The sequence below is a fragment of the Dendrobates tinctorius genome, unplaced genomic scaffold, assembly GCF_039654945.1.
Source record: "Dendrobates tinctorius isolate UK_male_01 unplaced genomic scaffold, ASM3965494v1 ptg000016l, whole genome shotgun sequence".
Taxonomy (NCBI): domain Eukaryota; kingdom Metazoa; phylum Chordata; class Amphibia; order Anura; family Dendrobatidae; genus Dendrobates; species Dendrobates tinctorius.
The window spans coordinates 88,139,825-88,152,684 of NW_027361684.1; the positions used below are offsets into that span (position 1 = coordinate 88,139,825).

At 49.9% G+C, this 12,860-nt stretch overlaps 1 protein-coding gene across 3 annotated transcripts in view; it reads right to left on the reverse strand.

Annotated features, from left to right (window-relative positions):
* The window catches only part of MED14 (mediator complex subunit 14), a 102,894-nt gene that overhangs the window by 54,613 nt on the left and 35,421 nt on the right, over positions 1-12,860 (reverse strand). For all 3 annotated transcript variants that reach the window (XM_073566028.1, XM_073566029.1, XM_073566030.1), the window contains exons 13-15: positions 8,402-8,561; positions 8,041-8,235; positions 7,782-7,916 (exon numbers count right to left, since the gene is read on the reverse strand). In XM_073566028.1, coding sequence (XP_073422129.1) covers positions 7,782-7,916; positions 8,041-8,235; positions 8,402-8,561 — 490 coding nt within the window. The remainder of the gene's footprint in view (positions 1-7,781; positions 7,917-8,040; positions 8,236-8,401; positions 8,562-12,860) is intronic.

Below are 12,860 nucleotides of genomic sequence, written 5' to 3' on the forward strand. Positions count from 1 at the left end.
CTGTGTGTTTGGGACTTCGGAAAGGAACTGCTTGTCTATCAGGCTCAGGATCTCTGATTCCAAGGCCAACTGTTATTCGATCGCCTTCCTGATAGGGGTGATGACAAACACGGATTTTGGCTGGTGAACAAAGGGGATTCTCAGGCCTTCTCTTAAGATGCCTAGGATCCAGGTATTGGAAGAGATCTTTCCCCAGGCCTGGGAAAAGAGTGCCAATCTCCCCCCTACCGGAATGCTGGCGTCATTGTGGATATTTCTTTGAAGTGGAGGTGCCTCCACCAAACATAAATCCTGACTCCTTTTTCCTTTTATTTTCCCATCTTCTTCTATCGGCCGGAGGACGACCCCTATTGAATCTTCCCCTCCGAATGGGCTGTCTTCTCTGATCTGTCAGGAACCTGGGAAAGCCCTTCTTCCTATCACTCGCCTTTTCCAGGATATCATCTAAGCTCTTCCCGAATAAAAACCGACCATCACAGGGGAGAGCACAGTTTAGCTTTAGACTGCAGGTCACCTGGACAGCCTTTAAGCCACAACGCGCGTCTGGCGGCATTTGATAATTCTGCCGCCCTAGCTGTCAACCTCATAGAGTCTGCCGAGGTGTCTGCCAAAAAAGCTGCTGCCCCATGCAGGAGGTACATATCTGCCAACATTCTCTCTCTTGGGACTTTTGACGCTAGCCTCTCTAACTGCTGCAGCCAAATCATCAGGGAACGCGCCGTGCAGGTGCCTGCTATTGCCGGCTTTAATCCTCCCGCTGTTGCTTCCCATGAATGCCTTAAATAGGAATCAGCTTTTTTGTCTAGCGGGTCTCTAAGAACCCGAGTCTTCCAGAGGCAGGGACGATTTTTTGGAAGACCTGGACACCGCTGCATCAACCTTTGGGACTTTGTCCCATATTTCCGCAACTTTGTGCTCAAAGGGGTATCGCCTCTTAGAGGCGGAGGGAAGGGCCCCTGATCTCTCGGATTTCCTCCATTCTCTCAATAAGCGCTTGGATCTTTTCATTCACTGGAAAGGTCCGTTTTTTACTCTCTTGAAGTCCCCCAAACATGACATCCTCTAGGGATTTAGCCGCTTTCTCTTCCTGTAAGCCCATTGTTGTTCTAATGGCCTTTAGGAGAGCATCCGTATCTTCTACAGGAAAACATGGCTTACCCCCTACGTCACTGTCTGAGGAGTCTGAGGAGGATGGCTGTTCGGTCTGGGATGAGGCCGAAGAGGCGTTTGAGGGAGAACTAGGTGGATTCTTCCTACCTTTCCTCCCTTTCTTCAACAAGGTCTTAATTGAACCCTCCATTTCTGACCTAAGGGCCGATATAAGATTAGCTGCGAAACTAGGCGCTTCTTCTGCCATGGTTCGCTGAATGCAACTGGCGCAGAGGTCTTTCTGCCAGTCTCTTTCTAGGGGAGTTTTACATATGGCACAGTCCCTATTATTCTTCTTACTTCCCGCTTTTTTAGGTTTTTCCTACGGGGTGAAACATACAACAGGGAACCCCTATTAACATAATGCTAACATTCACTGTGCTCTTTGGACCTTGAGGAGTCCCCCGACCTGTGGCTGGGGCGACTGCTGCTTGAATGGCTTCCATGTTTATGGCCGGAGGGTTGTGAGGGAGGCAGAGACAATGATCGCTCCTGCTCTGACTCCATCTTGCATCGCCTGCCATGCCGCTGTTCCTCGTTTAAATAATGCGCCTCCGTCCTGGTGGGTGTCTCCTCCCCTCCCCCCTGCGACCGACCGCTTCAGAAAGCCGGCTGGCGTCGCACCCGGCACCATGACACCGTCGCCTTTTGCTGAGGTCAGCCGGCGCACCCATGATCCTCTGCGCCGCTGATGTCAGCGGCCAGAAGACGCCCGCACCTCTCCCCTGCCTCGGGGATCAAGATCGCGGGCGCGCGCAAGGGGAGGGCGGCGCGATGGAGCCTCCAGGAGCCACCGGGATTCCCACCTGCGCCCACACGAACCCGGAGCCCAAGGGGTCACCGGGGACTGTGCCTCCAGCACCCAACGGCCAGCGCTACAGGTGAGACCCCTGTTCTTTCCGCGCCGGGACGGGCCTGGGCTTTTTTTTTTTTCTCTCTCTTTCTTTCTTTTTCCCTTTTTCGTCATGACAGGCACCGCCTACAGTGGGATTCCCTCCAGTACAGGAACCCAACTGAAGCGGGGGAGAGGTGACGCCACTTATATCTCAGTAGGTTCCTGTCCTGGCGGGGCAGATCCCTCTCTCAGGTGTGCTGTCATGGGTGAAGGGAAAAAATAGAATTAGTCTTACCGGTAATTCGGTTTCGAGGAACCTTCCACGACAGCAGCATCGGAGGATGTCTCCCCGCACTAATGGGGGACAGGAAATGCACAAGAGGTTAAATAACCCTCCCCTTCCTACTACCTCCAGTGTTTTTTCTGTACACAATAGCATGTATAGTTACCACCAAAGTGTAGGAATCATCCAGTAGAATATCAGATAGGGAGGGAAATTAGTGCTGTCGTGGAAGGTTCCTAGAAACCGAATTACCGGTAAGACTATTTCTATTTTCTCTAGTCACCTTCCACGACAGCAGCATCGGAGGAAGAATACCAACAACTAATTTCTTAGGGAGGGACAACTGCCTGCATAACACGTCTGCCAAACGTTAAATCCCTGTTGAAATTTAGTCTATAGCGTCTAGTGAATGTATAGACAGACGACCAGGTGGCGGCTCTGCATATCTGCTCCGAAGATGCGTTCCCTCTTTCTGCCCACGATATTGCTACTGAACGAGTAGAGTGGGCTCTCAACGATGTAGGAGGGGGAACGTTCTGTGACGAGTAGGCGAGGTTGATCGCTTGCTTGATCCAATTTGCGATTGTATTTTTTGCCGCCTTTTTGCCTTTATTTCGACCTGAAAACTGAATGAATAAATTCTGGTCAATCCTCCAACTCTCCGTCTGCTGTAGGTAGAAGAGAACTACTCTGCGGACATCGAGGGTGTGGAACACTTCTTTCGTGTTGGAGGGGTTTGGACAGAAGGAAGGCAATACAATATCCTGGAACCTGAGAAAGTTCAAGACTACCTTAGGCATAAAGGAGGGATCTAATCTCAGGATGATGCTATTCTCCATGATAGTTAGATATGGCTCCTGTATTGACAGGGCCTGCAATTCCCCTATACGTCTTGCGGTAGTAATTGCTACTAGGAACACGGTTTTTAGTGTTAACTTTTTCGGAGTTGTGGAAGACAGTGGTTCAAATGGCTCACTGGTCAGGCCCCTGAGAACTAGGTTCAAGTCCCAGGGGGGGATCTGGCTACGGAGTCTGGGACGGATTCTAGACGCTGAGGTCATGAACCGCTTTACCCATCGATGACTTGTCAGGTCCTGGTCGTAGAATGAGCTAAGGGCTGAAACTTGCACCTTTAAAGTTCTAGGTGTGAGTCCCAGATCCAGCCCGTCCTGAAGGAATTCTAAGATTTGTGCAATATTAGGATGGAAGGGATCTGGAAAATTTGGGGAGCAGCAAGGTGAGAACTTCTTCCAGACCTTACCATAGATGGCGATAGTCACTGGTTTCCTACTCTTTTGTAGGGTTTGAATTACTTTTTCAGATAGGCCTCTAGCCTTTAGGATTCTGGCTTCAGTAGCCAGGCCGCCAGGTTCATTTTGTGCGGGTCTGGGTACAGTAGAGGGCCTTGGCGAAGAAGATTGGCTCTCTGGGGCAGAAGTATTGGACCTTCCTGAGCCATGTTTCGTAGGGCTCCGTACCAGCTTCTCCCTGGCCACAAGGGAGCCACCAGGATTGTAGTGACTTGTTCTGCCCGAATCTTCTGGAGTGTTCTCGCTATCATGGGAACTGGAGGGAAGGCGTAAGATAGATTGAAGTGCCAAGGATGGGAGAAGGCATCTACTTTCCATGCTACGTTGGTGGGGCTGAAGGAGAAAAATGTTTCCACCTTCATATTTTGACCACTGGCAAAGAGGTCCACCTCGGGATGTCCCCATCTTGAGACCAGAGACAAAAAGACTGTTTGGTCTAGGCTCCATTCCCCGGGATGATCATCCCTCCTGCTGAGGAAGTCTGCCTCCACGTTGTCCGACGCCCTTAGATGCACTGCCGATATGGACAGTAGATGTTTCTCTGCCCAAGAAAAGATTCTTGCAGCCACCAATTTTAGGTTGGAAAATTTTGTGCCGCCTTGGTGACGGATGTAGGACACTGTAGTCATATTGTCTGAGCAGACACGTATATGGTGATTTTGGACAAGGGTCGATGCCTTCAGCGCTTCCTCTACCGCTCTTAGTTCTCTCACATTTGAGGAGCTAGTTCTGACGTTTGGGGGCCATACCCCCTGGAAGTGTGATTTCTCCACTATAGCACCCCATCCTCTCTGACTGGCATCTGTGGTGATGATTTTCAAGGGAAGCTTATCCCAGTTGACCCCCTGCTGGAGATTCTGGTGGTTCAGCCACCATATGAGAGACGCCTTCACATGACCCGGAAGAGGGGTTCTCCTGGTCAGTGTATTCCGGTGTTTCCTTGAACACTGGAGTACATAGGACTGAAGGACCCGAGTATGGGCTTGGGCCCAGGAGACGGCTAGGATACATGCTGTAAGCGAACCTAGCATGGACATTGAGTCTCTCAGGGTTGGTGCTCTCTGGGCTCTGAACTTGGAGAGTCTCTGAACCAGGTCGAGTTGTCGTTCCCTGGGTAGAAAAGATGTTCGTTTTCCCGAGTCCAGGAGTATCCCCAAGAACTTTTTCCTTGTTGAGGGATGAAGGTCTGATTTCTCCAGGTTTGCGATCCAACCCAAGGATTGTAAAATTTCTAGAGATTTACCTACATCCTGGTTCAGGCGAGATATGGTTGGAGCTATTATTAGAAGGTAGTCTAGGTATGGGACAATGCAGATCCCGTGCTGGCGAATGAAGATCATTGCCTCTGCCATCACCTTGGTAAATACATGAGGGGCTGATGACACTCCAAACGGTAGGACGTTGAATTGGTAGTGGTTGGCCTGGGACCCCTGAGATACCGCAAACCTGAGGAATCTCCTGTGGTCTGGATGAATCGGGACGTGGTAGTAAGCGTCCCTCAGGTCTATTGTAGCCATCACCCAATCTTGTCCTATGAGAGGGATTGCTGTCTTGACCGACTCCATCTTGAATCGCCTGTACTTCACCACTTGGCTTAAGGGCTTTAAGTTTATAATAACCCTGTGTTACCATACTAACTAAATCCCCCATGTCCTCAGACGAGAAGTAGTATTCCTTGTTATCGGGTTTGGGGGCGGAAGTGGAACTCTCATTCTCCCATGCATCCTCTGAGTTAGAGGTATCAATTTCGCCCGAGTCCGAGTCAGATTCCACAGGGGCCGCTTTCCTTTTCCTAGCAGGAGGGGGCTGTGGTGTCGGGGCCTGGGCAACAGTCATCATAGAAGTTTGGACTTCTTGTTTGATGAGGGTTTTTATACTGTCCAGTAGGGAGGGCTGCTCTGCACGTATTACGTCATCCGTGCAGGGCTGACAGTTTCTTCCTATGTGTTGAGGGAAGTTTGGTACCACACACACACTGGCGGTTTGGTTTTTTTATGGGGTCAGGGGCCTTTTCTCCCTAAAACAGAGAGAGAAGGCATGCTAAGTCACCTCAGAGACCACCCAGACAGAATAAAGGGGGACCCACCCTGCTACTTACAGTAGGAGGGAGGGTGAAAGCTGGGCTCCGCAGAAGCAGATCGAGAGGGCTTATCACCATCCATGGTCAGTCTGTCACAGTCACCAGTGCAGAAATGGCCTAACCTGGACGCCCTCGACGAGGGTTTTAATAGCCAAGGTCCATCAGCGTGTTCTATGCTCCTCCTCCCCTGGTCCACAGGTGGTGGTAATCTAGATCACCCCTCCTTGCGGCTGATTCCACAGCTATCCGCGGTCGTCCCGTCCTCCGCCCCTCCTGGGGCCGCTGGCTCCGCCCCCTTGGTCCCGGTTCGCCTTGGTGGCCGATCAGTGGGAGAGGGGGCCATAGATTAGTTCAGGCCCGAGACGCCTCCAGCCCCTATCGGCGGCCGCCATATTGGTCGCTTAAGCGCTCCATCCAGAACACTGGGATGATGAACCGGAAGTTCGGCACCGCGTCACTTCCGGTGCGCGTGTGCGCCAGCCGCTGTGGGGAGGACACCGGGGAGCTCATCGAGGACCCCGGCCGCACGTCGCTGCCTCACTTTACCCCGCTGGGGGGGGCACAGGAGAGGCGGGTGGGGGTCCCGAGTCATGCCGCAGCGGAGACGGGAGCGGCCTGCCAGACAGAGGAGAGCGGAGCCCCCGACCGTCGGCCGCCCGGCTTCCAGGTATTTCGAAGAGTGCCTCCGGTCGCCGGCCACGGCAGCACTATCCGGACCTCTTCATGCCCCATAGGGGACAGGAAAAACACTGGCGGGTTATTTAACCTCTTGTGCATTTCCTGTCCCCCATTAGGGCGGGGAGACATCCTCCGATGCTGCCGTCGTGGAAGGTGACTAGAGAAACACTGTCCCATGGGCCGCATCATGATGCCGCCCTTGATCCGATTGCACCTCTACCTGGATCATACTGTATACTGGGGAGGGCTGTGTGTGGATACATACTGTATATAGGGGGCTCATACTGTTTATAGGGGGCCTTTTTGGTTTGCTGTTTATAGGGGGCGTGGCGTTGGAGCTCATGCTGTGTATAGGGGGGCTGTGTGGGGGCTATTGATGTATATAGGTGGGACTGTGAGGCCTCATACTGTACATAAGGGGTGCTATGTGTTGGCTCACACGGTATATAGGGGGGATGTCAACATAATTATTTCTACTCAATAATAAGTGATAGAATTATCAATTTATATTGATATTAATTGTAATTAAACATGTTAATATTAATATTGAGCAGAATTAATTTCAGCCTATTGCTTCGGCCCTCCACAGCAGTCACGGTCTCTCATGTGGCCTCTAGGGAAAATAAATTGCACAGCCCTGTGGCACACAATATACATCACTGTGCTAAGCTCTTCAATATGGCAATGCTGCAAAGCCCTGCCATCTCACTTTACAGCAGCAATCATAGGGCGGTGCCAGCAGCATTACTGGAGCACTACTACATCATGAACCCTTTAACTGCCATGAGCAATAGTGACCACACACCATTTGTGCCCCAATATAACCACAGCATGCCTGTGGATCATGAGGGCAGCTGGCAGTCTAACTAGACACCAGGACTGTCAACTATCTGTCAGTGGTTCATTGATGGGCTACAATGTTTGGCATTGCAAAGCTCCCTAGTGTGACAAAAAAAAAAAACATTAGATAATGCTAATGATGTTCATAAAAAGAAAACCAGATTTCATTGCAGTAGTGTTAAAATGAAGAATACAAATCATACAAAAAAAGAATAGCCTCATACAGTTTTAGATGTCTGAATGTGCTTAAAAAATAATTAAAAGAATTAAGAATTAAGTACGGTACTAAAATAGAGCTACTCTGGTATTCAAAGATGAACACTTTATGATTACTTACAGCTATACTAAATCTTTATTACCGTAGTTTCTCAAGGAAATTATTCATATGCATGTATTTCGAAGGATTTAGCACAACCATATTGCCTTTACAATAAAGTCAATGTAGCCACAAAACAGATATACATAAGTAATTATGGCATTGTAAGCAAAATAATTGAAAATTAGCTTCTGTATTTGGTTACCCGGGTTAATCGGATTTTAGTCCTGTAAGTAAGAAGTCTTTTGTACAGGAAATACTGTCAGAAAACAAAGCTCATTATCACTTACTTCTGTTCTAAGTCCAATAAACGGCATGTTGGAGTCACACATGGCCACAAAGTGAGCGAGCACTTTATTAAAGGCACACATTTCTCCTGTCCGTTTTGGCTTCTTAGATGCCGGAGAACCCTGATCACCAGAGAGCTGCAAGAAATTAATGACATTTAACAATTTAACAATGAAAATATCAATAATGGATTAGACATTTTTCATGATGCTGCTGTGCTTGGCTAAACCCTATCTTTCCATATGATGCTTAAATATTTACTTTGCGTTTACAGCCTGCTTTGACTTGCTTTCGCCATGTTCCATCGAAAGACAGCTCATCAACATTAGTCTTGAATCGCTGCAGCAGAAGAGCAGTCGGAGGGTTCTCTTCTCCGTCAGGGTGAGTGACCGACAAAAAGTGGTATCTATAGTCCAAATCCGTTGGGTTACTGGGAACCTCGAGCATCTCCACTACCTAGACACAGAAATAGAAGAGATTCGGAGAGAAAACATCTGTTGCGTTAATAAAAATAATGCAGCATTTTCTCTTACCAGCCTAGTGTACTTGTATCACACATGTTCTCTTATTTCTGTGATAGAAGAGTGACATGGAATTAATAAAAAAGAAAGAAAGAACTTACTATGTAGTACTGCGGAAGACGAGTAAGTTTAATGAAGAGCTTATGTTTGGAAAGATTGCTAATAGGATGGCTGGCAAAGTTTGTCAAATGCAAAGATTCACTGCAGACAGTGGGCAGATGCTTCACCGAATGCTTACAACGCTGCTGTCCAAGCCAGAACCTAAAGGAGAGACGAAAAAAAAAAAAATCAGAGATCCCGAGTGGGCTCGTATAAAACAAAAGCTGGCCTATGACCATGGATTGGACTGGCCAATGGAACGGACACAGTAACTATAAAAGATAGCAAGCACAGATCATCCATGACATGCCATCAAAAATACAATTCTAGGGAATCTGTCAGCAGGTTTTTACTGTAGAATCTGATAGCAGCATAATGTACAGACCGAGAGTCTGTTTCCACTTTACTGGACTGCTTGGTGTAGTTTTGATAGAATCCCTGTTTTGTTTGATGTAGATGTAGCAGATCTAAGGCTATGATCACACGCTGCATTTTTGCCATATTTTTCTTCCCATAGGCAAAACCTGCTCTCCTGGCAGGTTTTGTTGTCGCTTGTGCATGTTGATAGAGTTTAGTGTCCCGAAAAACATGATCTTCCTTAGGTTTTTGTACCAAAAGCTGATACCTGCATTTTTTTGCTGCGTTTTTGTACCTACCCATTGTTTCCCATGGGTGAAAAAATGCTGCAAAATACACAGAAAAAAAAAGTTAAAAGGAGCATGCTGCAGTTTTCAAAAACACAGCAGTTTTCCAAATCAGTCAGGAAAATAAAACCAATGTGTGTGCATGAGATTTCTGAAATGTCATACACTTTAAAAAGCAGCTTAAAAAGGAGATTTTTGTGTACTCACCGTAAAATCTCTTTCTCTTAGCCTTTAATTGGGGAACACAGAACCGTGGGTGTTATGCTGCTGTCCACTAGGAGGCGACACTATGCATAATCTGAAAAAGATTAACTTTGGCTCCTCCTCTGCAGTATACACCCCTGGACGGCGTCAGCCTTCTCCAGTTTTGTGCAAAAGCATTAGGAGGAATATACCAGAAACATAACCATGCCTGTAAAAAAAAAGGCTACTATTAACAGGCTCAAACAACAATATGAGAACCCAACCGTAACAACGGCCCGCAAGGGCAACAGGGTGGGAGCTGTGTTCCCCAATTAAAGGCTAAGAGAAAGAAATTTTACGGTGAGTACACAAAAATCTCCTTTACTCTGTCGCCTTATTGGGGGACACAGAACCGTGGGACGTCCCAAAGCAGTCCCTGGGTGGGAAGCAGTGGACGAATTTTGTGCTGACAGTCCCCTAGACTTGGGGTACTGCCGCCTGCTGGACCCGTCTACCCAGGCTCGCATCCGCTGAGGACTGGGTATGCACTCTGTAGTGTTTTGTGAATGTGTGCAGGCTAGTCCAAGTGGCTGCCTTACACACTTGATGTGCTGAGGCTTGATGCCGAATGGCCCAAGAGGCCCCTACTGCCCGCGTAGAGTGTGCCGTGATATCGGCCTGAAGGGGAGAATTGTTGAGGCGGTAAGCCTCTTGAATGGTGGATTTGATCCACCTAGCAAGGGTGGCTTTGGAAGCCGGTAGGCCCTTGCGAACGCCTTCTGGAAGAAGGAAAAGTGAATCAGACTTCCGGAAGGGAGCAGTCCTAGACACGTAAATACGCAATGCCCTGACAAGGTCAAGCGTATGCAGAGCCTTCTCTACCCTATGAACGGGAGCCGGGCAAAGAGACGAGAGTGATATTTCCTCATTGAGGTGGAAGCTGGACACGACCTTCGGAAGGAAGGATGGTACTGTACGGAGAACCACCTTGTCCTGATGAAAAACCAGGAAGGGTTGTCTGCAGGAAAGAGCTGAAAGTTCAGACGCCCTGCGTAGTGAGGTGATTGCCACCAGGAAAACCACTTTGTGATAGAAAGCGGAGTGAGACCACCCTAAGGGGTTCAAAAGGAGGTGACTGTAGTGCTGTCAAGACCAGGTTGAGGTCACACGTCTCCAACGGACGTTTGTAGGGGGGAACCAAATCGGGAAACCCCTTGGAGAAAAGTCTTCACTTGCGGCTTGTTAAAAATACGCCTCTGAAAGAGCACTGAAAGCGCTGACACCTGGCTCTTCAGCGAGCCCAGGGATAGCCCGGCGTCCAGGCCTGACTGAAGGAAACCGAGGACCTTTGGAGGAGAATAGGGAAGTGGAATCTGCCCACGAGAGTCGCACCATGTGAAGAAAACCTTCCAGGTACGATAGTAAATCCTGGCTGAAGTTGGCTTTCGAGCCCTGATCATGGTTTTAACAACGTCCGGTGAAAAACCTGCTTGGGTCAAAACCCAGGTCTCAATGGCCACGCCGGCAAATTGAGAGCCCCTGAGTTCTGGTGGAAGAACGGGCCTTGTGACAGGAGGTCGGGACGTGTGGGGAGACGCCAGGGAGCGTCTGCTGCGAGTTGCACGACGTCGGCGTACCATGTACGCCTGGGCCAGTCTGGAGCGATCAGAATGGTGGGAACACCCTCTTGTTTGATCTTACTCAGGACTCTGGAGATCAGGGGGAGGGGTGGAAAAATGTACAGAAGCTGGAACTGGGTCCAGTCCTGAACCAGGGCATCTGCTCCGAGCGACCGCGGATCGCGCGTCCTGGCCATGAAATTGGGAACCTTGGCATTGAGATGGGATGCCATCAGAACCACGTCCGGGGTCCCCCAACGATGACAGATCTGACAGAAGACTTCGGGATGGAGAGACCATTCCCCCGAGTCCATTCCTTGTCGGCTGAGATAGCCGGCTTCCCAGTTGTCCACACCCGGAATGTGGACCGCGGAGAGTACCGACCTTGCAGCCTCCGCCCATTGTAGGATACGTGTTACTTCGGTCATCGCCGGGATGCTGTGGGTGCCGCCTTGATGGTTCACGTATGCCACTGCCGTGGCATTGCCCAACTGTACTCTGATATGAGAGTCTGCCAGCAAGTGATGGAAGGCTTTCAACGCCAGGAAGATGGCCCGAATTTCCAGGATGTTGATGGGCATGGTCGATTCCCTTGGTGACCACCTGCCTTGCGCTCTGTGATGTAGGTGCACCGCGCCCCAACCCATAAGGCTTGCGTCGGTGGTCAAAACCTTCCATTGACCGGAGAGAAAGGATTTTCCCCTTGCAAGCGAGGTTGGCTTGAGCCACCAGTGCAGGGACCTCCTGGTGTTTGCTGATAATTGGAACTCCCTGTCGAGGGAGAACGGATTCCAGTCCCAGGACTTGAGGATGGCCAGTTGAAGGGGTCTGAGGTGAAACTAGGCAAATGGCACCGCCTCCATTGCTGCTGCCATCCTGCCAAGTACTCTCATGGCATACCGGAGAGATCTGGGGGACTTGCGGAGGAGTGTGTGAACTCCCAGACGGAGAGCCAGTGCCTTGTCCCTGGGGAGGATCACCAGACCCTTGGAGGTGTCGAATAGCATCCCCAGGAAGGTCAGAGACTGACTAGGGGTAGTCGAGGACTTCTGTAAATTGACTAACCATCCCAGGCGCGTCAGAGTGTCGATCGTGATCGAGACGTTGACCTCGCAGTCCTTGAGGGTGGGGGCCTTGATGAGAAGGTCGTCCAGGTATGGAACGACTACTATGCCTCTGGAGTGCAGAACGTCCATGGTAGCTGCCATGACCTTTGTAAATGTTCTGGGAGCCGTGGCGAGACCGAACGGGAGGGCCACAAACTGGTAATGGTCTTGGTTGATTGCGAATCTGAGAAACCTCTGATGGGCGGGAGCAATCGGTATATGCAGGTATGCGTCCTGTATGTCTATGGAGGCAAGATATTCTCCTTTTTCCATAGACGCAACGATTGACCGGAGGGATTCCATGCGGAAGTGACGAACTCGAACGTACTTGTTGAGTTGCTTGAGGTCTAGTATGGGTCGGACGCTGCCTCCCTTCTTGGGCACCACGAACAGGTTGGAGTAGAACCCTCGGAAGCGCTCTTCTGCTGGGACTAGCACTATGACTCCTGCTCGCAGGAGGGAAGAAACCGCTTGACGGAAGGCCTGAGCTTTGAGTGGGGATTTTGGAGGGACAGAGGGAAAAAAACCTGTGCGGTGGGCTGGTAGTAAACTCGATTTTCTATCCTGAAGACACTATTTCCTTGACCCACTTGTCTTCTGTAATAGGCAGCCAGACCTGCTGAAAGAGTAGCAGTCGTCCGCCTACAAGTGGGGTGTATTCCAGAGGGCATGAGTCAGGATGAGGGAAAAGTCTGAGGTTTTCCTCCTTTAGGTTTTGCCTGGCTTGCCTTTGATTGCCAGTTCCTGTCCGGCCTCTGTGCCGCACGTGTGTCGTCCCTGCGGGGGGGAACGATTACGGTTTTGTGCTGGGCGTGAGACGGACCAGCCTGAAGAATTCCGAAAGGATCGGAAAAGAGATTGATTACGCCTTTTAAACGTGCGTTTTGGTCTTAGTTGAGGGAGGGAAGT